Source organism: Thalassophryne amazonica, chromosome 22 (genome assembly GCF_902500255.1).
Source record: "Thalassophryne amazonica chromosome 22, fThaAma1.1, whole genome shotgun sequence".
Lineage (NCBI taxonomy): Eukaryota > Metazoa > Chordata > Actinopteri > Batrachoidiformes > Batrachoididae > Thalassophryne > Thalassophryne amazonica.
In genome coordinates, this window is record NC_047124.1 from 9,284,646 (window position 1) to 9,312,644 (window position 27,999).

General features: G+C 40.5%; 1 protein-coding gene across 1 annotated transcript; it reads right to left on the bottom strand.

Moving 5' to 3' along the window:
* Nucleotides 1-27,697, bottom strand: lhfpl3 (LHFPL tetraspan subfamily member 3). Its single transcript, XM_034163298.1, has 4 exons — nt 27,436-27,697; nt 26,873-27,377; nt 1,326-1,556; nt 1-49 (listed from the first exon to the last, which is right to left on the bottom strand). Exons 2-4 carry the CDS (start codon nt 27,306-27,308, stop codon nt 27-29), a joined length of 690 nt encoding a protein of 229 aa, XP_034019189.1. The 5' UTR covers nt 27,309-27,377; nt 27,436-27,697; the 3' UTR covers nt 1-26.
* Between the last annotated feature and the right edge of the window lie 302 nt (nt 27,698-27,999).

Sequence of the window (27,999 nt, forward strand, 5' to 3'; positions counted from 1 at the left end):
TACCTGTGTTTGTGTGTGAAGTCACGTTATATGGCGGCGTTACTGCTTTCTGCGGAGAAACGAATACATCTGTTGCTTTACATAGACATAACCAGCAGGTGGCAGTGTTGCGCAACACTTGTACATTACACAGGCTCCGCCCCCTTAAAAACAAGGAGCCACAGTTTGATCTGATGTTCCGAGTTAATTGGCTTTTTTTGTTTGTTTTTGTGACAGGTGTCAGCATCAGTCTTCCTGAGGTGATTAAATGAGACAGTGTGACATTCATGTGGCGTTTGATAAACTTGTCATTTTCACTTTCTGTGTCATATTTCATACACGTCTCTCTGGACTCGTTATCCTCCAGTTTTGTGTCTTATAATGGCTCCTTCCTCACAGGGACTGAAGAAGATGGCTAAGATTCATTTCCAGCCTCTGAGTAAACAGTAATTCATGGCTTCGTAGAGGGGAAAAAACAAATTAATTTTTAAGCGTTTCGAACCAAGGCTCATTTTTGGCATTTCAAATTCAGGTATAATTCTAGTATTCTGAACATAGTATTTTTGTTAAATACCAAATTTAACTCAGCATTATAAACCGGTTTGTTGTGAACACTTTTTTTTTTTTTTTTTGTGAAACAAGGCTAATGTCTAAAAATCTAAATCAAATGATCGAGATTGCATCATCTACAACAGGTGAGTAGTAATAAAACAGCACCACACCCAAAAAGCCCAGTTTTGTTTTTGTTTTTTTGTTTTTTAACAGAGTATCTTAAAAAAAAAAAAAGTGCCACAAAATCATTTGACTCTAATTCTACTATGGCTAATCTGAATCAATTGTTGGGCCACAATGGAAACAAGTGTTTATACTTTTTTTTGTGTTACCCAGTATATTTATGTATCCAATCCATGTTTATTTAACACATTTTTATACTGTATTACTTTACACGTTTACATTTTATATGAATAAAAACCAATCAATCATGAATTTCTGTTTGTTTTTTTCTCCCAGACATCAAGATATATGTGGGAAATTTCTTCTGATGTAGTTTGAGACTGACCCAATGACGATGCCGCAAAAAGGGAAACCAAAGACAATATCAATGTCATTTTGCACTTACAAAAGCTCCAGACAGAAAGAAAATATGGAGGATTGTAAAGAGGTTTCAAAATGATACAATTGTTCACAATGTTAATAAAGGTAGATCCAGCCGAACTAAAGGAGCGGTGCACAGCTTCTGAATGCCAAAACTCTTAAAAACAGAGGTGAAATTAGAAATGACCACCAGTGATAAAAAAAAAAAACCCCTGTATTAATGTCACACAACCCTAAACCCGCTTACTTACTGTCTCCCAGCAGTTCCTCGGACATCAGGCTGTCCTGACGGTTGCCCAGGATGAAGGCCAAGAAGGACAGGATGAGCGCGTCCATGATGCCCATGATGGCGAGGATGTAGGCCCAGCGCACTGAGCAAGCCCCCAGCGTGTACTTATCTGTCTGCTCGCCACACATCCGCTTCACTTCGTCGCTGTCCCAGCCGTCCGGATAGATCATACAGCCCAGAATCAGACAGGTACCTACAGGACGACGTGAAAGTGAGGACACGAGTGCACTTGCATGAACTTAAAGGTCTTATTACTGGATGACACATGAGCCTTTTAAATCAGATCATGAGTGATTTGTGTTAGATTTCAGAATAGGGTCGATTTATCAAAACAAGTCCAAATGTTGGCGGTAACGGTTAAATTTTACACAGCCACACTTGAAAGAGATCATCATGTGAACACACTTTTCAAAACTCTCTGAAGTTCCTGACCCTTGATAAGGAAATTAATGAACTGTCAACCTTATACTCACCAGCCACTTTATTAGGTACACCTATTAAATTGCTTGTTACAAGCACATGGAAGCAACTCAAAGCACTTTTGTATCTAGACAATTTGCTGAAGTTCAAACTGAGCATCAGAATGGGAAGAAAGAGGATTTAATTGACTTTGAACATGGCATGGTTGTTGGCACCAGGCGGGCTGGTCTGAGTATTTTAGAAACTGCTGATCTACTGGGGTTTTCACGCATAATCATCTCTAGGGTTTACAGAGAATGGTCCAAAAAAAGAGACTATATCCATTGAGCGGCAGTTGTATGGATGAAAATGTCTTGATGTCAGAGGAAAAGGGGCAGACTGGTTGGATGGGCAGCTGTGTGATGCCATCATGTCAATATCCATTCATCCATCCATCCATTTTCTTCCGCTTTATCCGGAGTCGGGTCGCGGGGGCAGCAGCTCAAGCAAAGCCGCCCAGACCTCCCGATCCACACACACCATCCCCCAGCTCCTCCGGGGGAACCCCAAGGCGTTCCCAAGCCAGCCGAGAGATGTAGTCCCTCCAGCGTGTCCTGGGTCTTCCCCGGGGCCTCCTCCCAATGGGACATTCCCGGAACACCTCTCCAGCGAGGCGTCCAGGGGGCATCCGGAAAAGATGCCTGAGCCACCTCAACTGACTCCTTTTGACGTGGAGGAGCAGCGGCTCGACTCCGAGTCAATATTTCCATTCAATTTCAATGTATTTCATTTATATAGTGCCAAATCACAACAAAGCTGCCTCAAGGCGCTTCACACAAGTAAGGTGTAACCTTACCAACCCATAGAGTAAGCACACAGGCGACAGTGGTAAGGAAAAACTCCCTCTTATGATATTGAGGAAGAAACCTCAAGCAGAACAGACTCAGACGGGTGACCCACTGCTTAGATCATTCTGCCAAAAAGGTTTACAATACAGAACATAACGTAACAAACAATTGATGAGAATCGATGCAGGCATCCAGTCCACCGTCAGGGGGTTGGGGTGGGGGGTCATCAAGCCACTCGGTGGATCTGTTCCTGCAGCAGAGTCCATTCTTCATCCATTACAGAAATCTTCTAATCCACATGGATCCAGTCAAATCACGGACAGAGAGGGGAACAAAAAAACAGAATGGACCAAAATCTGAGGAATGTTTCCAACATCTTGTTTAATCTATGTCACGAAGAATTAAGGCAGTTCTGAAAGGCAAAGAGGGTCCAACCCGCTACTAGCAAGGTGTACCTAATAAAGTGCCCGGTGAGTGCTTGCGAAGGCTCGGTTTTTGCTTAAACAAAGACTGCCATTAAAACACTTTCTTACTGGTTTTAAATGTCACTGATTTCTCACACAAACACCTCCTGTCCCCTTCATGGCTTCCCAGCTGACAGCTGCATGCAGCAGTTCCAGGGACAGTTGGGCGAGGCTTCTTAATCTCGACCTCTGTTTTCAGTCGCCTCACGCTAGAACACACTTCAAACTTAACTGTTCATGGGGTGCGTCTCACCGGCCCGGCTGCGTCTGTCCACTTTGTGCCTTTAATCTTCCTTTAAGATGTTGAGATATTGAGGATCAAGGTGTACCACATGATATTAATGGTAGTTAATTGGGGCAGAAATTGACAGATGCACAGAGCTATGAGGACAAAATGCCTCTTCCTCTGCATCTCCTCCTCCCTGATCCTTTCTGCTCCACATGGGAGCAAAAAAAGTGTGTTTATGTGTGAGCTGAAAGATAAGGGGAATATGAAAGGGAACAGGGAGCATAATTTGCAACCAAAGACAAACCAAAAGCTATTTGAGCATTTTGCAGTCGGCGGAGTGGCTCCATTGATGCAAATCTTGATTAGCATATAATGACACGCTCAAACTGTTCCATAATGCAAAAGGGTCCATTCCGGAAGCTGCTTGTGTGTGATGACAACCAACAAGTTAGGGAAATGATGCAAGAGAAAAACTGTTTACATCTGTGGAGCTCAAGCTGATTTAAGAGTCTGGGACGAGAAAGCAAAGTCACACATACGAAAGAGCTCGATCAGGATGATGTGGTATCGGGACAGAATCTGGAAGTTGCGTAATTAAATGTTTTTCCTTTTTTTCATGTGAGTTTTCTCGGGTGGAGAAGCAGAGCAGTGAGAGGGAAGCTGGAGGAAAAAGTGCAAGAACAAGACTGGAATCCCAATGGACCTCATTTGAGACACAAAGGGAATGGAAGTGGCTGTTTAAAAATGCAGCGACAACGCCACAGACGGAGGAGCTGCACTTCAAAGATGTAAGCAGGTGATGCATGAGTGAAGTAGGTGCAAAGCTGCTTCATCTCTTTATTTTAATTGCTGTGACGAGCTCGGCTACGCAACCATCCAGTTTGTTGAAGGGAAACATAAGATTTTATTTAGTATCAAAGATGAGGTAATTTGGGGGTCGAGTGTACCGTAAAATTGATTTGAAGATCAAATTTACAATCTAATAATCGCTGAGTTGTGGGAGGTGCAACGAGCATCGCGTATAGGCCACGCGTTATCACAGGAATAACAGCTGAGTCAAGGTTACGGAGTCAAAACTCAGCTAAAGGTTACAGTGTTTAAAAAAAAAAAAAAAAGTTCACATAACTCTCCCAAAACCCACACGCCAGATTATCCAGGATCTTTTATGTTTTGTTTTTATATCGTAACTCCAGGTTTTGACCTGCATCAAAATCTAATCAGCTCTCCTTAGAATTTTGAGGGAAAAAAATGAATTTCATCTGTTTTGGAATAAGGCTGTAACATAACAAAATGTGTGTGTGTGTGTGTGTGTGTGTGCTGTAAATACTTTCCGGATGCGCTGTATTTGAATGTTTACTCCAGTTAAGGGTCACATTTATTCAAGTCCCTTTAAATGTTTTTGACATCCTTCTGACAAAATGGACAAAAGCCACATAACCTCATCTACATCATTCAGCAGTAAAATTTTGAGCAGTGGAGACTCTTACGATTGAGTCTTCCACCAGATTTCATCAAGATCAAGCTTTGAAAGTGTTTGATTTTAGGTATGACAGACTGATTTGGAATAATTGTCTTCATGGTAAAGTACTGTATATAGTGCACCAGCTAACCCTGAAATTGTCTCTTCCATGACTGCGCACATGCATCTATCAAATTTCTATTAAAATCCATTGTAACTTTTTCCTGCTGCCAAATATAACCCCATCTCGCACCGATTTGATGCTCATAAATGTTAGCAAATGGTGTTAAGACGCTTCCAGTGGCCCTTTTCAGGAAGCCTTGGCAGAGCAGTGCCGCAGGAGTAAAGCCTTCCTCTTTTAGCAATAATCTGCATAAAAGTTATGCTAATCCTCCCGAGCAGAAGGATTGTTTTCCCTCCTTCACATCCGTCTTCTCATGCATTAGAACCCCCGCTGACTGGCAGTACACAGGAGAGGATATCACAAGTTGCTTCCAGCCTCAGATTTTGTTCTGCGAGTTGTTTGAAGTCGGTCCGAGTTGGAACGTTTCTTTTCAAAGTTTCCAAAACCACCTTTTAATCAAAGCTTCATGAGATGTCTGCAGAGTGCAAAACATGTTCAGGAGCAAGAGGCCGCCAGTCGCACCAAGGATCCAGTCAGGTGTGGATGAGTTAGATGCTGCATATTACTGGTACTCAAACACCGAAAACGTGGCATGAACATTTCGGAAAAGTTCCTCTGGGTTTCATTCTCCACCTTTGTGATAGGGAAAAACCTGCCATATGTTTTGAAAGCGCGACACATGACTGTAATCCAAAGCAGCTTTTGTCCCTCGCAGGCACACGAGGACCCCACACAGACGGATGGGGGCAGGAGAACACTTGAGGTGCTTTCGAACAGGTGTCTCGTTAATTAGAGCTCCCACCAGTGAGTATGAGGAATAAATCTGCCAAACAGAATCCATGCTGGATCCCAGGCAGAAGAGGACACGAGTTGGGCCTCATAAGTATCATGTCAGTAAAGCTGAAATCCCTCTTCAGTGGCAACAAGCCCAAAACCTTCTTGTTGTGAGGAGAAAGAGCTAAACCCACCTATGACATTAATATATACTTAACCGAATCTAAAAATGTATGTATGTGTGTGTATAAACTGAATTGGAAGCTCCCTGAATAAACAGCTAACAAATTAAGAAGCAAACTGAATTTATTAAAAAAAAAAAAAAAAAAAGAAAAGGACCAAAGGAATGAGCTAAAGTGTCTTAGTTTCCAGGGTCTTCTTCTCCGTTAATCTTCCTGTTATAGTCTGGTCAGATTTGACTAACCCGAACTAGAAAACATAACCAGAATATCTAGTGGAATTGATGGATGGATTATGGAGCTAGCGGAATAAACAAGTGCATGGACTAAGGAGCTAACGATAAAACTCAGTCTGAAGCAAATCTATCTTAGCGTGGCGCTAACAAAATCAAAAAGATAACAGACTGAGCTAGCAGAACTGGAAAAAAGTAACAGATCATGCCGCTAACTGTAAAACTAAGTCTGAAGTCAACTGAATGCATGGAATCAAAAAGAAGCTAGAATCCAGCTAGCGCAACCCAAAAAATGGGGGATGGAGGAGTTCATGGAATTTTTCAGCTAAGTGTAAAACGAAGTCTGACCGCTAACTGAATAACGAGCTAGCATAATCAAAAAGATAACGGATGATGTAGTGCGTGGAATCAAACCAGCTCAATGTGGAACTACACCAGTCTAAAAGCTAACAGGTCATGGCGTTAATTGAATCAAGCTAACCGAATATCTATCATGTAGCAAAAGAAGAGCGTTTAAATTTTCTTTGCTGGACGGTGAAATGAAGCTCAGATATTATTTCTAACACCCGATCCTGCAAGTTGTGCACTTGTGTACATTTTTGATGAATCGCCGGTGCTCTTTCTCAGTGTTCTGCTCTCAGAAGTGGTGACGGCACGCTTGAAGCCAACGTTGGCAGTTCTTCTGAATGTTTAACGGTTGTCCTTATTTTCTCTCCAGAGCCTTCAGTCTTTGAAGTCTAGCTGGGTGGGCGGCTGCTCGTCTCTGATTCAAGAAGCTTCTTACTGTGTATCTGATCTGTGGTGATGGCAGCAGATACACGCTCTCTTTCTCTCAGCTTGCCGCTTCTTCCCGTCTCTCTGCGGCACTAAACACGAATGAAAGATGACACGAGGAAGACTGAAAACTCAGAGCGCGCTCATTGAGGAAAACGCACGCACGCACACACAAAAGCCCGCAGACGCCTTGTAGTGTGCTGATAATGATGATGTGCATCAAACTCAAACACTGCGCGCATTGCAGGCTGATGCGGCAGTTAATTGTTTAGTGAATTTGTTAAATATGATGAATTCTTGCACCTTTTTCAATTCACTATTTGAACAAAAATGGTTCTTGAGTGGAGCATTTGCACAGCAGTGGAAAACCCACATCCAGACTCCTGAAGTCCTCAATTGTAACAGTTGTGGTGCTTTCGACCTGTGTTGTGACCCCGGGCTAAATGATTCGCATGAGTGAATGGCTTGAATCTGGTGTTGCCATGGAAACACCTCGACTTGAACTAAGTGTTATCAATTCCTGCGGCACATCTCCTCTGCCTGTCCGAGAGCCTCCTGGAGAGAGGAGAGAGGTCCCAGCCAGCTCGCCCGGCACCCTCGCCCCCAAAAAATGACAGGATGCTGCCAACTTGAGAGCTGGTTTCCACGGCAACTGGAAAGCACGGCAAGCTTGGATTTCTGAGGTACTATAGTGAATATCCCGTCTCTTCCTCTGCCAGCCTCTCTCCAAAACTGAGCTACATCCGCGGATCCATGACCTTCGAAAAAATTGTGTTCGTGAGCATCTGGGACCTCGCAACTGAGCACATGACACAGAATTAAAACGCACAAAAATATGACTGAACATAACTGTGACCAAAAGAGCAACTCTGGTTCTCTTGTGAAATCGCAGCTCGACCGGGACTCGACTCCTGACTCCGCCTGCTGAATTTATGGCTCATCTTCGTACATCGTCACGACTTCTAGAACACTTTAATGTCCTCAGGCTCAGATCACAGTTGCATTCCATTCATGCTTATAATTTCTGTTAAGATTTTTTTGATTTAATCCCCATTAACACATTTCTCATATTTTCCACACTGCGTGGCTCCTTTTTTTTTTTCCTCATTTCCAGCCCCAAAACCACATCAAATCATCAATAGATGATCTGTGTAATGAAGCATCTGCCTCAAAGGATTCTTCAGTGTTTCATAGTGGAGTTTGGATCTTTCTCTGTTTTCCTGTCTGGATGTGAGAAGTAACTCCTATGTGCTCGTGTCGGGAATGCATCAGTTACTGAGGATGTGAGCATCCAAGACCTGCCATGTTTTTCTCATTCTGTGCAGCTGTTGCAGTCTTCTCATGCCTTTTTGCAGTCCAGCAGATTAACATGTCCTGGATGTCAGATCCATTTTTATCATGAAGATGATGATTATTATTATTTTTAAAAAGTTTGGTAGGTCGCGTGACTTGTGTTGTTGTTGTTCATCCGCCTTCAAGAGTCATATTTTAATAGGTGCGACTTATGCTCTGGAAAATATGGTAACGTTATGTCACAAAAAATACAAAAAAATAGAATATTTTGGAGGGAAAATATATAAAATATGAAAATATATTTAAAAAATTACAAAATGTGTGAATAATATATTATACAGTAATGAGCAGTGTTGCCACAGTTACTTTGAAAAGTTGCTTTATTAGGAGCTCCTGACAACTTGTAACTAATGAGGTATCTAGTAATCCAACTTAGTTACTCTTAAGATCAGCAAAGTAACTAATACTTACTTTTCTGAGTACTCAGTCTTAAAAATAACAGATTACTAGTTACTTTATTAGTTAAATTCAGCATCTTCCGACAAGTTGTCCACAGCTGCTGAATGAACTAATAAAGTAACTTTTCCAAATTACTGTGGAAACACTGGTAATGAGAGTCACAGACTGGTCCATGATCAGATGCTGGTGCACGGTTTCAAAGTGTACTTTCTCAGGAATGTGAAGTTCTTATTCCAGTTTTCAGGAAGCCCAGCTGTTTTTCCGCACTTGGTGGACATTCACCTGTATCTTGCATCCTTCCCTGTCACATGTTGGCCATAAATCAGGCGGCACTGGCACAACGCTCGCTCTTGAACCTTGACTCCCATATGTCAGCACTGGTCTGATATGAGGGAAAAACCTGCACGCTGACCCATTTGTCTTCTCGTCACAAGCAGACATCACTCATTAACACGCGCTCTGCAGGCTCTCTGAATTCGGAACTCCTCACTGTGTCCTTGTTATGCTCCTGCACTCAGGAGGAGGTGAATTAATCAACCATATATCTTCTCCATCCTGACCCAGTGATCAAGAAGATCAACCCCTGTTCCTCCTCCAGGCTCACACACACACATGAAAGTGTCCAGGAGTGCGGATGAGAGCGCTGTCAGGGGCGCAGTGACAGCAGCGGCGTCCAGTGGATCAAACGTGCCTTTGTAGAGCGGATGTCTATTGGCCATTTGTTTATTTACAGTAGACAAAAGCAGGCTTCAACGTGGAGAAGACACTTCTCCACCATTAGATCATACTCAAAGCAAAGCAAAGGAGCAACAGAAAGCAAGATCCTTTTGCTCACTAATGGACGGGATAATGGCTGTTTTTGTTTGTTGGGTTTATTTTTTGTCCCCAGGAAACTTTAAAAGCACAAGTTATTTGTGTACTTTCTCTTAATTAGCAGTCGTCTGGCGCTGCAGCTTTCAGAGCTGAAATAAATGGATTTTGTTTCAGCTCGTGCATTTGCAGGATTTATGTCCCGCTGGAGAGACGGAGAGCGAGCTTCCTTCCACCAGCTTCCTTCTTGGAAGTAGGAGCTTGTCTGCTTTCAAACTGTAACACCAGAATTGGTAAAGTTTTGTTCCACCCAATGTGGAAATGATAAATGATAAAGGCACGGTGGTAAATTTTGCAAACCAATATTTTCGTGAACAGTCGTCACTGAAGTGCATCTAAAAATCAGGTCGCCGTACACTAAGTGCATTCACGTTAACTCTGATTTGAAACGGATAAACCCAAACTTGCCCTCAGAGGCGGCTCCAGGATTTTAAATGGTGGAGTAGTGAGGGTGTGTGTGTGTGTGATGTCTCTGCATATCTAGCAGCTTGGCATTAACATTGCTTCTTTTTCTTTCACTTTCTTCTTTTCCCACTTCGATACGAGGTTGATTTGCTTTATGGTTTTGCCCCCAAAAAAAAAAAAATTGTTGCTGGATTTTCCTGCCTGATGCCAACCCCACCTGACTTTATCTGACTTGAATCAGGAGCAACTCAGTGGCACTTTGACTGAAGCCATTGGTGTGTCATATTTTAAAGTGACCAATCAAATTTCAAGGTGTTAAAGTGTACTGACACTGATTCACGCACTTGCATGACCTGTGTTGTAAGGGAGCATAAACTCGTCTTTAACTGGTGTAGACTGAACGTGAGAGAGGTGCCAGCGCATGCAATTGCGCAAAGATAATTTTGAAATGTTCAAAAAAATCCTTCACGCATAAATGTTGCTCTACATGCCGCGATCTGCTCACCAACACGATGTGCAGCTTGTCAAGTGGAGTAAAGAAGTGAACAGAGTGAGTGGTTGCGTCAGCGGATCGCATCAGAGGGCAGCTCATCTGAACGATTATAAGATGTTAAATTAATCATAAACATACTTTAACAGCTGCAGACAAGAAGGAAAGAACATGCAACTGTTTTACCAAACCATGACAATGTAAACATGACAAATAATTAGCTTTTTAGGTGGCTCCAAATGCTTTCTCCAGCTTATTCAGCACGCAAATGGAAAGGAATAGTTTGGACCATGTATCATGCTTAGTTATCACATTACGGGGTAACATATGTCACATGTCATAGAATCCAATGGACAGTGACCTTGTTTGACCTTTACTTTGGAAACTAAGCACTCAACACAGTCAAAACTATTCCGTTTATTAATCCTATTAGTTCAACCAATAATTTTCATCACTTTTTATCAAAATTAGAGCAACTTTAACTTTTGACCCCTGTACAAACTGAAACTGACCTTTGTCACCATTCTTGCTGTTTTTACCCCATAACTCCATAACAGTCAGTCACAGATAGTCCAAACTATACCTTTTTGGGATCTTTATGTTCAGACAAATAATGTGATGTAGTTTTCAATTTGATTGGAACATTTTTAAATTTTGACCCCTACCTGGCTGCCTATTGAAGATTCAAATGGCCAGTCAGTTTTTTTCAAAACAGTAATGTCTAAGGTGTATTGGTGCCAAATTTGGTGCATGTATCATCATTTGAAGGATTGGTTCAGTTATCTGCTGCACTGACACGCTCCTGGCTGGATGTCAACGTGTTCTTGAGCAAGATACTGACCTCCATAGTGCTTTGTCCTGCACTGCAAAAAAGGAGTGTCTAAAAACAAGATTAAAACACTAAATCTGAGGGAAATTATCTTGCTGCATTGACAGATAATTTCACTTGACAAAATGTCTTGAATTAATATTATTAAATCTAGAAATAAGAAATTAACCCTTAAAACAAGATAATTTTTTTTTTTTTTTTTTATCTTGGTGCACTGCGAATTATTTGGTTCTTTCCAAATAACTTGATCTGTGACCTCAAACACCACCATAATGCTGGTCGGGTTCTATTCCAGCAAAGAGACAAACTGAAGAAAAGACCATCTAAACCATCACCCCAAAGCTTTCTAGGAAGGCGGACTTCATATTGAGCTGTTGTAGAATGAATAGTGAAAATTCCGCCGCAGCAAACGGTGGCTGGCGTGCTGCATCTTGTTTTTTGGGTCAAACATGGCGCCCTGTCATCAGCCTGGGGGTTGAGATTAATTATGTGAAATAACTCATTTCCTCTTTGCCCTCTGGTCTTAATTAAATGCGGCTCATCTTGTATTCATGAGGCCGGGGACAGCGGAACTTGTTTCGGACCAAATTTAAAAAAAAAAAAGGGGGGGGGGGGTCAAAACGGGAGCGATTGTACAGATTCTGGATGAGAGGTTGGTTGATTTATTTAATTTTGGTGTTTTGCTTCAACTTTTTGGCCTTCAATTTGCATATCCACAGTTGATCTTTTGTCATTCTTACATCAAATTTGCAGCTGAAAATCAGGCTCACTGTTGCTGCCTTCTGCAGACAAAATGAAGATGTTAACTTTGTCAGACAGCTACAGGACAAGAAAACCTCTCTCGTGCTTTCAGTCACTTCTGAGAGTCTGAGGGAGGAACGACTTATTCACAAATAAGCAGTTACTCCAACATTGATAATAACGCATTCAAGTTCCTCACATGGGCGTTAAAAGACACAATGACTGCAGCAGAATTTCATCTGCAAGACTGTTTGTAGATGACTACAGTGTCCAAAATACCTCAGCTGTGAATTTGGAAGTCCTGAGGAATCGAGAAGTGACGAAGTCATCCAACTGTTCATTTGGCATCATGCTTTCTTCCTTCTGTTCAGCCAGTTGGGTCTCGTCAAAGCTCGTGGTCCTTTTTTTTAATTTTATTTTATTTTTTTGTTACCTCCGCCAACAAAGTTGGAGGTTACTTGCCTCTGTTTGTCTGTTTGTGAACAGCCTGGAGCCTACAATTTTTCATATATTGTTCTGATTTTTTTTTTTTTTTTTACAGAAGTTTCAAGTTTCTAATAGGCAAGAACTGATTAAATTTTCAAGGTCAATTGTCAAAGCCAGAAAAACCTTGGAAAATTTGATAAATCCCCGTCTTTAACATTGAATGAATTTTCAAGAATTCATAACTCAAACTGTCAAAAAAATATCAAATTTCTTTAATATTTGAAAGCCTTCTGTAGGATGGTATGTTTTAATGACTGACAAAGTTTGATCTGGATCTGAGCCAGATTACAGTTTTTGTGGCCATTCAAATTTAACATTGAAAAGCCCCATTTAATGTATATTTTACATTATATCTTAATCAAACATGCCACAATCACTCTCATATTCCAAAGTGAAGTGCAGACTGACACTCACTATCACCTGTCAAAGTTTCATCTGGATCTGATCTGGATTGTGGGTTTTGTGGACATTTGAATTTAACATTGAAAAGCCCATTTGGTGTACATTGTTGCATTATATCTCAACCAAAAGTGCCTCAATCACTCTCATTTTTCTGTTATGGATTTACCGACACCACAAAAACTGGAAGGAACTTCCAATTTTACAGTAGTGTTCAGAATAATAATAGTGCTATGTGACTAAAAAGATTAATCCAGGTTTTGAGTATATTTCTTATTGTTACATGGGAAACAAGGTACCAGTAGATTCAGTAGATTCTCACAAATCCAACAAGACCAAGCATTCATGATATGCACACTGTTAAGGCTATGAAATTGGGCTGTTAGTAAAAAAAAAGTAGAAAAGGGGGTGTTCACAATAATAGTAGCATCTGCTGTTGACGCTACAAAATCAAAACTATTATGTTGAAACTGCTTTTTTAGCAATCCTGTGAATCACTAAACTAGTATTTAGTTGTATAACCACAGTTTTTCGTGATTTCTTCACATCTGCGAGGCATTAATTTTGTTGGTTTGGAACCAAGATTTTGCTTGTTTACTAGTGTGTTTGGAGTCATTGTCTTGTTGAAACACCAATTTCAAGGGCATGTCCTCTTCAGCATAAGGCAACATGACCTCTTCAAGTATTTTGACATATCCAAACTGATCTATGATACCTGGTATGCGATATATAGGCCCAACACCATAGTAGGAGAAACATGCCCATATCATGATGCTTGCACCACCATGCTTCACTGTCTTCACTGTGAACTGTGGCTTGAATTCAGAGTTTGGGGGTCGTCTCACAAACTGTCTGCAGCCCTTGGACCCAAAAAGAACAATTTTACTCTCAACAGTCCACAAAATATTCCTCCATTTCTCTTTAGGCCAGTTGATGTGTTTCTTGGCTAATTATAACCTCTTCTGCACGTCTTTTATTTAACAGAGGGACTTTGCGGGGGATTCTTGCAAATAAATTAGCTTCACACAGGCGTCTTCTAACTGTCACAGCACTTACAGGTAACTCCAGACTGTCTTTGATCATCCTGGAGCTGATCAATGGGTGAGCCTTTGCCATTCTGGTTATTCTTCTATCCATTTTGATGGTTGTTTTACGTTTTCTTCCACGCGTCTGGTTTTTTTTTTTTTTTTTTTTTTTCCATTTTAAAGCATTGGAGATCATTGTAGATGAACAGCCTCTAATTTTTTGCACCTGCATATAAGTTTTCCCCTCTCCAATCAACTTTTTAATCAAACTACACTGTTCTTCTGAACAATATCTTGAACGTCCCATTTTCCTCAGGCTTTCAAAGAGAAAAGCATGTTCAACAGGTGCTGGCTTCATCCTTAAATAGGGGACACCTGATTCACACCTGTTTGTTCCACAAAATTGACGAACTCACTGACTGAATGCCACACTACTATTATTGTGAACACCCCCTTTCTACTTTTTTTTTTTTACTAATAGCCCAATTTCATAGCCTTAAGAGTGTGCATATCGTGAATGCTTGGTCTTGTTGGATTTGTGAGAATCTACTGAATCTACTGGTACCTTGTTTCCCATGTAACAATAAGAAATATACTCAAAACCTGGATTAATCTTTTTAGTCATATAGCACTACTATTATTCTGAACACTACTGTATGCCTGTCTTGCAGTTATCAGTCGGAAACCAAGTGCCAAAAAGCAATGACAAATTGTGCACAGCAGAGATAACCAATGATCTGTGAAAATTCTCAGAAAAAGAATTCAGGAACCAAAAAAGTTGGGAAAAAAACCTGACACCACCAGAAAAAAAAAAAAAAAACTTTGATTCAACTACATGAACTAAATACATGTTCCTGATGTCTGCTCACATCCAATTTAGCTTATGAAAAGTCACTTCTAACAGGACTTTGACCTTGAAAATTTTTCCAACGTAAAATTTTTTGTGGAATTGGAAACTAGTGTTGGTGGAGGTTTGCGCTCTACAAGTGTGGTCCTCTAGTTTTTATACTGTTCAATACATTTTCCAGTCATCTGATGTCATGTGGACTCGATGGTGAGAAAGGCGGCGTCCCGCTGAGGATTAAACGTGTGACATGGTATATAGGTCTCTAAGCTTTCGGGTGGGGCTGAGCTGTCCAGGCCGGGGCAGCAGGGTAGGGCTGCACCTCCTCCTTCACCGCCCCGGTTACACTAATTACATTACTCCCGGGGAGACCAGATAATCACATCTTAATGAGGCATGGAAGACGCCCATGTTCAGCCCCATGGGACCGTCTCTCCAAACCAGACGTGAGTGAACAATTCCTGAAATCAAAGTTGACCTGTTTGTGCAGTTTCACAAATAGTCAAACCCTGAACAAATTACCCCAAAGTTTAGATGTCGGGTTGTAGCTTCTTTAAAACACATTTTTAGTAACATATTTGCTGCTCTAAATCGTCTGTGTGCAACAGCCTTTTCAGAAATGCTTACTTCCGTTTGGTTGGCCTTTCAGGGGTCAAACCCAACATGCAGAGCAGTGATGCATGTGATTCAGCCTGAAGCATGTTTTTGAAGCGTTCTGCACGTTTGAACACTTGCTTTCAGTAATCTCTGAAATGTATTTGAGATTTCTTTTATTTAAGATGATATACATGGAGGAAAATAAGTATTCGAACACCCTGCGATTTTGCAAGTTCTCCCACTTAGAAATCATGGAGGGGTCTGAAATTTTCATCTTAGGTGCATGTCCACTGTGAGAGACATAATCTAAAATTTAAAAAAAATCCGGAAATCACAATGTATGATTTTGTTTTTAAGAATTTATTTGTATGTTACACCTGTGAAAATCAATGTTAATATTTGGTACAGTAGCCTTTGTTTCCTGTAGTTTTTCACCAGGTTTGCACACACTGCAGCAGGGATTTTGGTCCACTCCTCCATACAGATCTTCTCCAAATCTTTCAGGTTTGGAGTTTCAGCTCCCTCCAAAGATTTTCTATTGAGTTCAGGTCTGGAGACTGGCCAGGCCACTCCAGGACCTTGAAATGCTTCTTACGGAGCCCCTCCTTAGTTGCCCTGGCTGTGTGTTTGGGGTCATTATCATGCTGGAAGACCCAGCCATGACCCCTCTTCAATGCTCTTACTGAGGGAAGGAGGTTGTTTGCCAAAATCTCGCAATACATGACCCCATCCATCCTCCCTTCAATACGGTGCAGTCGTCCTGTCCGCTTTGCAGAAGAGCACTCCCAGAGTATGATGTTTCCACCCACATGCTTCACGGTTGGGATGGTTTTCTTGGGATTGTTCTCATCCTCTAAACATGGTACATGGAGTTGATTCCAAAAAGCTCTATTCTGGTCTCATCTGACCACATAACCTTCTCCCATGCCTCCTCTGGATCATCCAGATGGTCACTGGTGAACTTCAAATGGGCCTGGACATGTGCTGGCTTGAGCAGGGGGACCTTGCTGCCCTGCAGGATTTTAAACCATGACAGCATCATGTGTTACTAATGTAATCTTTGTGACTGTGGTCCCAACTCTCTTCAGGTCATTGACCAGGTCCTCCTGTGTAGTTCTGAGCTTTCTCAGAATCATCCTTATCCCACAAAGTGAGATCTTGCGTGGAATCTCAGACCGAGAGAGATTGACAGTCATCTTGTGTTTCTTCCACTTTCTAATAAATAATCATAACAGTTGTTTTCTACCAAGCTGCTTCCCTGTTGTCCTGTAGTCCATCCCAGCCTTGTGCAGGTCTATAGTTTTGTCCCTGGTGTCCTTAGACAGCTCTTTGGTCTTGGCTATGGTGGACAGGTTGGAGTGTGATTGATTGAGTGTGTGAACAGGTGTCTTTTATACAGGTAACAAGTTCAAACAGGTGCAATTAATACAGGTAAAGAGTGCAGAATAAGAAGGCTTCTTAAAGAAAAATTAACAGGTCTGTGTGAACCAGAATTCTTGCTTGTTGGTAGGTGTTCAAATACTTATTTGCAGCAGTAACATACAAATAAGTGATTAAAAAAAAATCATACATTGTGATTTCCAGATTTGTTTGATTTTTTTTATTTTTTAGATTATGACATGCACCTAAGATGAAAATTTCAGACCCCTCCATGATTTCTAAGTGGGAGAACTTGCAAAATCGCAGGGTGTTCAAATACTTATTTTCCTCACTATATATATATATATATATATATATATATATATATATATATATATATATTTATTATTATTATTATTTTTTTGGCAGCCCTGAATGAGACCCTGAAGAGTGGAGGCTTTCTAATTCAGTTCCCGATTTCAGGAATTGCCAAATGTGCAGAATACACCTTGAATGAGGGGAGTAGGTTCTAAAACATTGTAGATGGTGAGCTTCATACATTAAATGCACCATTCAGGCCAAATAGGTTCCCAAGAATTTCCTGTAAAAATAAATAAATAAAATAAAAATTGAACATTCTACAGAAGGAACTTGGAATATCATAGGCATCTTCAGACACTGACTCCAAAGTGCACCAGGCTCATCATTGTTTCAAAAGCTTGTGTTTTTGGAGCTGATCCAACGACTTTCTTAATACATTTACAAACCCATGATGACTGCTGAGTCAATCACTTTGAGCTATAAACTATGGAGTTAAATTTGTCTAATTAATACCTGCAAATACACAGAGGGAGATCTACAAATATTCCTTGCTTTACACGTTTTGCAATCCACAAACACAAATTTCTGATTTGTAACACGTTTTGTTTTTTTTTAACAAATAAAGGTATATTTGTAAATACATCATTTTTTCATTTGTAAAAAAAAAAAGAGGCATATGCAAAACTGAAAATTCTGTTTGTGAAGTGTGATTCAGCATTTGTGGATCACCGATCACATGCATTCATCACTCTGCTCACTTATGCAATACTGAGACATTCTGAGCACAAAACTCTATTTGAAGATTCACAAATATGTTGGTTGATATTCACACTCCCATCCAGTAGATGGCAGTGTTCTATGAATTAGGGCCAGGGAAGGGTAGTGATGAGACCATAGAGCCCAATATTATTTCCCATAATGCCTTTTGCTGCATGTGTTGGTTAATGTGCAAACCTTCAGAATTAGTGCATTACTTCAAAAGATATGTGCGACATTTTCACTTTGTAAAAATGACAGAGTTGCTGTTAATGTCGATAAACAGCCAAAGCATGGATTGAGTACTGTGCCATCTTGCTGAGGCAGCTATACATGGATGCCAGACCACATGTCCAGAAAAGCTGATGGAAGGGGTGTTGTTTCATTGGGACAGTGCCCCAATAAGTTGGATGATCTCATGGATGCTGTGTGAGACTATGGCTTAAAGTTGACCACCTCCAACATTCTCTGAATTGCTACATTCTGTTTCCAAACATGGAAAAATCATTTGGCTGGGAGGGAATGTGACAAGCTAAATGACATGTTATGGACTTTATTTATGTATTTTTTGACCATCGTAGTGATATAGTTTCAAAACCCAGAAGATCCCAGCACAACACCAAGGGTATCTCCAAGGGGACTATGCTCATAAATAATCCACATCTTATTGCACAAACCAACATATTTCTTGCACATTGTAGATCATATAGCTCTTGTGAAAGAATGAAACCTGCTCTCTAGGACAACTTTTGATATGCAAAATAGAATAAGTTGATGATCGCCATGCTTGAGTTGGACAGTCAATGTTACCAATCTTAAAACTGCAAGAAAACTAGAGGCAGAGTATTCTGTTCTCCTCTGGGACAAGCTTATGCTCCTCGAGATTATCACTTTCCCTGCTGGGGGATTTGTCACTGATCCCTCGCGCTGTGTGGAGCGGGCAAGCTATTTAGCGACGCTTTCTCAGGGATACAGAATACAATAGGATAATATAACAGCAGACTGAGGGACATTTTCTTTTAGATAGGAAAATGTCACATCAGTTGCATTGATACTCCTACTCAAATTGGCTGAAATACACTTGATGAAAATATCGCTTGGTTTTTAATACACACAGACGTTCGTTCCAGACTGTTCAGCAGCACACAGCGATGTCAAACTTGGAACTGCCAATCATTCTTCATGTTTCCCTCATGCATTTCTGTCCTAATCCGCTGCCGTTGGCTCCCTTGCAGCTCCATAACTAGCACCTGACTTGGAGTGTTATTAAGCCCTGTAATGTCAATACGGCATGTCCACATCCTGCAGAGGCTCCTCGAAAGACCTCGTTATCTTCCCATCAAGCTCTACTGCTGGCTTTCTCTTGCCATGTGGCAGCTGAACAATATCCCGTCCTCGTCCGACCAATTTAAAGGGCATCACAGTCCTGGGAAATGCCAGCGGAGGTCCAGAGCTGTTCAGATTCTTTCTCAGGTCTCAGCAAAACCAGGCAGATCTCATAAAATATGTATGAACCTTCTGCAGGAATCAGTGCCACATAGGCTGCATTAGAGGCAGACACAACAGTGTGCAGGAGTTTTGCTTCATGCAGATAAGTTAGGGGTATAATTAGAGGTTTGGTTATGACAGAGTTTAATACAGTAGTGTTCAGAATAATAGTAGTGCTACGTGACTAAAAAGATTAATCCAGGTTTTGAGTATATTTCTTATTGTTACATGGGAAACAAGGTACCAGTAGATTCAGTAGATTCTCACAAATCCAACAAGACCAAGCATTCATGATATGCACACTCTTAAGGCTATGAAATTGGGCTGTTAGTAAAAAAAAAAGTAGAAAAGGAGGTGTTCACAATAATAGTAGCATCTGCTGTTGACGCTACAAACTCAAAACTATTATGTTCAAACTGCTTTTTTAGCAATCCTGTGAATCACTAAACTAGTATTTAGTTGTATAACCACAGTTTTTCATGATTTCTTCACATCTGCGAGGCATTAATTTTGTTGGTTTGGAACCAAGATTTTGCTTGTTTACTTGTGTGCTTGGGGTCACTGTCTTGTTGAAACACCAATTTCAAGGGCATGTCCTCTTCAGCATAAGGCAACATGACCTCTTCAAGTATTCTGACATATCCAAACTGATCCATGATACCTGGTATGCGATATATAGGCCCAACACCATAGTAGGAGAATCATTGTAGCCTACAATTTTTTGTACCTGTGTATAAGTTTTCCCCTCTCCAGTCAACTTTTTAATCAAACTACGCTGTTCTTCTGAACAATGTCTTGAATGTCCCATTTTCCTCAGGCTTTCAAAGAGAAAAGCAGGTTGAACAGGTGCTGGCTTCATCCTTAAATAGGGGACACCTGATTCACACCTGTTTGTTCCACTAAATTGACGAACTCACTGACTGAATGTCACACTACTATTATTGTGAACACACCCTTTTCTACTTTTTTTTTTACTAATAGCCCAATTTCATAGCCTTAAGAGTGTGCATATCATGAATGCTTGGTCTTGTTGGATTTGTGAGAATCTACTGAATCTACTGGTACCTTGTTTCCCATGTAACAATAAGAAATATACTCAAAACCTGGATTAATCTTTTTAGTCACATAGCACTACTATTATTCTGAACACTACTGTACATGCACAGCTCTTGCAACCCTGGAACAACAGCCTTCCTCGTAGCTGGTTTAATGTTGGGGTAATATAACCTGGAATACCTCTGAGGCTCCCCCCAAACTCTAAAGTAACCATCCACCTGCCACAGCCATGTCTGATGTTGGCACCCCTTTGGCCAATTTTGTTTCTTAGGGTTCTCTGCACATGCATGTTGGATCATGCTTGAGAAAATGGATCACATGGCTGTGTGTCACTGTAAAATTTAGAATATCCAGTGCACTAATTTTGCACACAGGTGGCAACAGCGCATAACATGAACATTAAACTCAATCGAACACAAAAATGAACATAAAAGGAATGTAACTTATGGAAAAACCAAACTCCTTTGTTCGGTGTGACGACACTTGATGACTCAGACGGGACACGCTCCAAATGGATTTGCGTTCTGCATTTCATACCTCAAGAGAAGCACAAAGTTCTTTCCAATTTTCTGGACAGACATGGTGCGAAAGACATCCAGCCTCCCCCTTTGCCAACTTCTTGCTTATGGTGTCTACGTTTCACAACCATACAGTAAAACTATGAGGATCAGACGGAGGAGTTTTTGATCATTTGTCCTCCTGCATGCAGACCAGCAACCCCACACAACTCTATCCAGCAAGATGTTTGACAAACTGTCAAACATCTTGAAGTCTGTCATTTTCAGTGTATATTTTCTCATTTCCCAATGAACACTCCCGTCCATCTGGATTCTTTCCAATTTAACCCTGATGGAGTTTCCAATTATAGTCCCACACTTGAAAAACAGGCGCTTTGAATGTCATTTTTATGCAGCTGCCAATTTCTTGCACATAATCTCCATCTCTTGACTCGTTCCACCTCCTCCAGTCTCTGCAATCACAACTGTCAATCACACTTAATGTTCCTAAATATTTGCAATTCTTCTAATCAGGTGCAGCACCACGACGGACTTCTACTACCACGACTTCTACTACTACTCATGGCTTTACCTCAGACTCAAACTGATCCCTCCAGTCCATGTGTCTGCGGTGCTTCAGAGTTTTTTGAGACAAAACTCCTCATTGCCTCAGTTTATTTGATAACAAGGCTCATCAAATGCACTAAAATCATTGTTTTCTTCTCATTCTCAGAAGTAACTCTAGTAAATTTAATGAATAGATAATAAATGATGTTACATCAGTCGATAGAAATTCAAAATCAAGCCTTCGTTAATTATCAAATCTCATAGTTGCATGGATGATGTTTCTCAGTACACAAGGAAATAAAATGTGGATTCATACAGAAAATTTTATAGTCCATGAGCCACCTCATCAATTTTGACCAAATCGGTACCATTTAAGGGGAATAAACAACACTTGAATCCAGTCTCAGTGTATCATGGCCTACACAAAAATGTATGCCAGCCATTCCCTGGGTGGTAGCTGTAGCCAGGTAGGGGTCAGTGAAAGAATTACACAGAGGTCAAACTTTTAAAATATGCTCCAATCATGCTGAAAACTATATCACATTACTTGTCTGATCATAACGATTCCAAAAGGTATAGTTTGGACTATCTGTGATGGAAATGGTCTGGAGTTACGGGGTAAAATGGCAAAAATGGTGACAAAGGTCAGTTTCAGTTTGTACAGGAGGTCAAAAGTTAAAGTTGCTAAAATTCAGTAAAAAATGATGCAAAATAATTGTTTGGGTAATAGGGTTGTAATAAGGAATAGTTTGCACCATCTGTCATGCTTAGTTATCATGTTACAGGGCAATATATGTCACATGTCATAGAATCCAATAGATGTTAAACTTGTTTGACCTTTACCTTGGAGACCAAACATTCAACACAGTCAGAACTATTCCATTTATTAATCCTTGTATTTCAACCAATAATTTGCATCATATTGTACTGAAATTGGAGCAAGTTTAACTTTTGACCCCTGTACAAACTGAAACTGACCTTTGTCACCATTTTTGCGTTTTACTCCATAACTCCAAAACATTCCATCACAGATAGTCCAAACTGTACCTTTTTGGAATCATTATGACCATACAAGTAATGTGATATAGTTTTCAACATGATTGGAGCATTTTTAATCTTCACTGACCCCTACCTGGCTACAGCTACCACCATGGGATGGCTGTCATACATTTTTGTGTAAGCCATGATACACTGAGGCTGGATTCAAAGTGTTGTTTATTCCCCTTAAGTGGTGCCGAAAAAACCTGCTTGGCTCATGGACTATTAAGCCTGTATTATTAGTTGGTAAATTACTTATAAATGAAAATCTGTTTATCTGTATACATATAATAGGGCAGTGCTCAAACTGTCCTATTGTGGTGTTGCTCTTAAACATAAAGACGGAATTTCTACCACAGCTTTCTTCCCAATATTATTTTTACAACCCGTGCACATGAAAACGGTAGCGTGCGCAAGGGGCCATGACATTGTACAAACAGCCATTGGGAAGCATTTAAAAAGTATGCCAATTCAAAATGCAAATTTTCATAGCATATGTAGGTCCATGCATAATGTCGTCTTGGTCAAAGGTAAGATGGCAGCGGTGTAGTACGTCCAAATTGTGTTCCAACTACCGGCTCGGCTACTTCTAAAATGCACTACAATAATGGTTGTGTTGGGTATTATGTTCCAACCAATGTTAATACATACCGAGTATTCGGATGCAGAGCATGGCTCTCTGCACAGTTGCTATCTTTAATTGTTGGTTAACACTAACCTGCAATACAGAGTTTTCAGATCCAGTGTCGGGGAGGGTCCACCAGTCCTAGGGTCTGCTGGTTTAGTCCTAGGGTCTACTCTTTGTATTATTTGATGCTCTATATTACAACCCCAACTGATTTTAAAGTTCACAAATAAATGTAATACTATCAAATAGCTCACAAACCAGATTTAGTTTTTTCAATTTACAAAAATAAAACATATGATTATGTTGGCATACACCATTGATCACCTTTAATTGTACTGTTGTCTATAAATCTGTTGAATTGAAAATCAACAAATAATGGTAATTCACCATAATTAAATGATTTTTTTTTTTTAATGGTCCCACTTTTGTAACATTAATTAACCTACTGCAGTGCAATGCATAGCCTACCATAAATGTAAAAACAACTTCAACATGCTCTCCTTAATACTAGGACTTGCAGACCCTAGGAATAGGGGGACATTCCCCCAGTGCCAGTGCTGCTGATTCAAACAGCTGCTCCATTGGCATCAAAATCACCAAAAATCCAAAACTGACCCCAAAAATCGGGAATCCCAATGTGTGACTCAGAGGAAGAAGTAGTAGCTTTGACACTTATTAGATATAAATTGGACAAATGTGTAAATGTGGTGTTTGCGTGTTCTCTCCATGATAATCCACCTCATAGCTGGTGGTTTTCCTTTTGTGCACTGGAATATGACCAGTTTTATGATTACCGTTTATTGCAAAAACAGGTGGTCAGCGCATTTTCCCAACACTTCCCCCTGATGTATATTTATCCACGACGGGTTTGCAAGCGTATAAAGAAAACCAGCGTGATGTTGAATTGCAGCAGCCTTCATCTTTTGCATTCATCATCCCCGCACTTCTTTCTTCTGGAAGAGCAGGATGAATTAAATCACAGCGTTTTCATTCTCTTGTCTTTAACGCATCCTTCACGGCACGCAGAGAACTCCACCAAGCCGCCGGAAAACATTCAGTCAAGGTCACGTGAATGATGGGCCGCATTCATAACATCTGTTTTTCTTCCATTTCTTCTTATCTATCAAAGCAAAAAGAAATAAAAGTGCTGCTAGATGCTGACACTTGCTGGAATTTGCGTTGACCGCTGGAACACTTGAAAGCCGAGTCGAATTGGTTATTTGAATATATATCATCTTGGAATCACAAGCTAGTGCGCGGCTGAATGTTTCAGAGGTGAACCCCGTGAATTTGAGGTAAAATTTAATTAAAGGCAGAACACGTTTAGTCAGCGTTGCCACCTGCTTCTTTGATTTTCTCTGCGTGTGCACTTTAACTGGTGTGTTTAAAGATATGAGAGAAAACTCTTCTTGGTAAATGAGAAAAGATACCAATGTAGGCTCCAGCTTAAGAGGCAGAAAAATGACGGGCATCGACCCATTTCCATGGTGTGGTGAAGTTTGACCTTCTGTAATGATGGTGACTCGCAATCACTCTCTCTCTCACACACACACACACACACACACACACACACACACACACACACACACACACACACCACACACACACACCACACACACACACACCCACACACACACACACACACACACACACACACATACCGACTGATGCCAACAGCTTCTGCTGACAGAAATTTGGGCATAATTGTCTTGCTCATGAACACACAGACACAGGCAGGTACAGATGGGGATTGAACCACTGACCCTGGCCCGCTTCAGCCATTAGTCACTCCATATTATTGATTTACATCGTAGTCTTTTAATTTATCCCAATGGAATCCAACTCAAATGGCCTGAGTGCCTCTCACTGGGCCCCATCTTGAGAATTTGAAAGGGAAAGCAACGATTTGCTGCAACATCTTGCACATAAAAATGCATCTTTTCTAGTTTAAAATCACAGAATTCTAATTAACAAGCAGCCCTCGTTTAAAGGTATATGATATGAAATGGTTGCAGGTCATAAAATATCGCTTGGCTGGCCTTATCTGGACCCGGGCCGCCAAATTGACACTCCTGCTCAAGACTCTCCTACATACAGTACATTGTGACTGAAAAATGAGGCAAATTTTTGTTTACTGGTTGAAATTAATTGGAGTTGTTTGTCCAGAAATAGCAGTGGTCATGATATTTGACTGAGTTGGCATAGTTCATTATTGAATACACATTTTAGCATATTTAAAGGTCTGGAGCATCCGCAATAAAAATCATATCGGGCTTTTGTTATGTTAATCGGAATCTATAAAGGAGAACGTGCGTTGGGATTGCACACACTTAATCTGACTAATATACAAATAAAGTTGCTTATGTCTTCTTCCCTTTCCTGGCAAAAAGATGGGAGTGGACAGTGTACTCATGCATATGCTTTCATGATGACGAAGATTTTAAAGGACAACTATGCATAAAATATCTTTGTGACTTTGGAGAAGTTGCATATGTGCATTTCATTCTGCATGCAGAGTTTTAGTCAGGATTCAGCATGCTGTTTTTAAAATGAAGCCCCTGATGTTTTCTGTTGCTCAAGAGCACAGCAAGAATTTATTCTGATTTGGAACCTTGTCCAGTTGATGGTCACCATCATCAAGCTTCAAGTCTGTTTGAAATTATGGTTTCATTCAGTGTTTGAATGGTTTTAAAACAGCAAACCCTTTTCTGAAGTGATTGATTCATTTAGTGTTTTCTTTTAAAATTGTGAAAAGTGTTTTTGCTATTTTAATATCTTTGAAAGTGAATCATTTCGTGAAACATTTGGTTGGTTTAATATGAAGCATTTCAAAACATCCTATGAAACTTTTGCTTCATTTATTGTTTTGACCATTTGGCACAATCGCTTTATGAAGTGATTGCTGAATAAACTTTCTTTTGGAGTGCAAATGTAAACTTACAGACATTTAATTTAGTCTTTCCAGTGTTTTCAAACAGTAAATTCGGTTTTACCCGTTGTCAAAGTGAACCATTTGTCAGGCAATATTTAATTTAGTTTCAAACATCTTAAAACAATACGTTTTTGCTCCTGATTGCTTCAAAAGTGCTTCATAGTCTGACGCATTTAATGTCTCGTTTGATTGTTCAGAAAACTTTTGTTTTTGGCATTACTTTGCAATATGGGGGGGGGGGGTTAAACCCAAAATCCACTCCCTAAATGCGCCTATGTTCTGTAACTGTTAATATTTAGTCCACTATAGTAACTGACAGCCACCATTCGGTTAAAATACCAAAAGTAGACAATGAGAGCATCACTGTAAAAAGTAATTTATTGGCTTTGTATATATCACAGTCAGAAACAGCACTGACTTAATAAAAATCTCTGAAACATATTTCAGTTTGTTGCATTGGATGTACCAAATGAAATGCCTAAAGATTTAACAGTTAATTTGATCTTAATTTTACATTTATTATTTGAGTTTATTTCATTGAAATAAATTTACATTTGCTTAACAAATTATATATATATTTTTTTTTGTTTAAATATGTAATTTGTTTGTTAAATTTCATTCAGAATATTTGGAAAGGACTAATATACTTAATAATTTTACTTAGATTAATTTACTCAATATTAAGTGTAAAAATGTTTCACCAAAAACATTGAGTAGAACACGGTAACATGAGTGCATGAGGAGGGTCAAATCAGCTTGCACACTTTTAAAAAGTAAAAACACACAGGAGTTACAAATGGCCAGATAAAGAACACCCTGCAGGGACGCAAATCTGCATCAAAGTCGAGAAATCACCAGAGGAAAAAAACAGATTATCGCATGATGTGAACCACAAAAACAGGAAAGCATATAAAAAGAAGTTGCTGGAGTTGTGGAACTGAAATACCTGCAGCCAGCTGCATCCAGCCGCAGATCTTATACACGGTTCCGGTGCTGCAGAAAAAGAAGAGCGCAAAGCAGACGATGCAGGTGAGGACCAGCACCATGGACATGCCGATGAAGAAGGAGGCGGCTTTGAAGGCGTTGGACGGGATGCTGCTGAACTCGGTGAAGCTGCCCTGGCAGGCCAGGTCCCGGGACAGCCCGTTCCCGATGCAGTAGTGGAAGAGACCGAAGTAGCCCGCCTGCGGGGTGTCCACGCCGTCACCGATCCAGTAGGGCTGGATGAAGCACACCACGTTGACGATGGCGAAGAGGATGGTGAAGATGGCCCACAGGACACCGATGGCGCGAGAGTTGCGCACGTAATTGGTCTGGTAAATTTTGGCAGCCTCGGACGCAGGAAGCATGGTGGTGGCGGTGTTGGGGGCCCCGGGGACCATCCTCTGCTCCGTCCTCTGGATCGACTGATGTGACTTCACTGAGCGAGCATCACGTCGGTCCACGCACGCGTCCGCACCATCGCCGCTCCTCTTATTGGCACGGTGGGATTTGGGTTTGTCTGTTCTCTTCGTGCGCTTTGCAACACCAAACGCGCGCTGCAGGAATCCATCACCCGGCGCCTTATCCCACAGTCCTCATGTGGGTTAAAAATAAATAAATAAATGAGTAAATAAAAATGTGCATCTTATTTTCTGTTCTGCAAAGAGGCAGCGAGGGATCTTTTGAAAGGGTTCGTCTGCGCTCGACGCCGACGGACCAACAACCGCAGCAGAGATCCTCTGATTGCTGGAATCACGCAGAGCCAACCCACATCCCTTAATCCCACTCTGACGCATTATTATACTGCGTGAAGCCTTAAACACACACAACCATTCAAGAAAAACCACTAAAATACTCATATTAATGTTTTAATATGCCGGCACTTGAGGATCTCCATAATAAATTGGAATAAGAATGGGGAGTAATATAAAATGTTAATAACCCAGATAAAAGAAAATAAAATACTAATAATCACAATTTTACATTTGTTTACGTTTTTTAATGGAAAAACAGTGTGATAAATAAATGCACAAATTAGGAAGAATATCTAGTTTGCATAGTTTATTTGTCGGCAAAATTATCTGAACAACA

What these genes read in the sequence shown, in the direction of transcription:
- lhfpl3 (XM_034163298.1), bottom strand. Translation starts at nt 27,308, where the DNA reads ATGGTCCCCGGGGCCCCCAACACCGCCACCACCATGCTTCCTGCGTCC. An exon ending in CTGGATGCAGCTGGCTGCAG is followed by an intron (nt 1,557 to 26,872) that starts GTATTTCAGTTC and finishes GTCGTCCTGTAG; the next exon opens with GTACCTGTCTGATTCTGGGC. An exon ending in CGAGGAACTGCTGGGAGACA is followed by an intron (nt 50 to 1,325) that starts GTAAGTAAGCGG and finishes GTTTCTCCGCAG; the next exon opens with AAAGCAGTAACGCCGCCATA.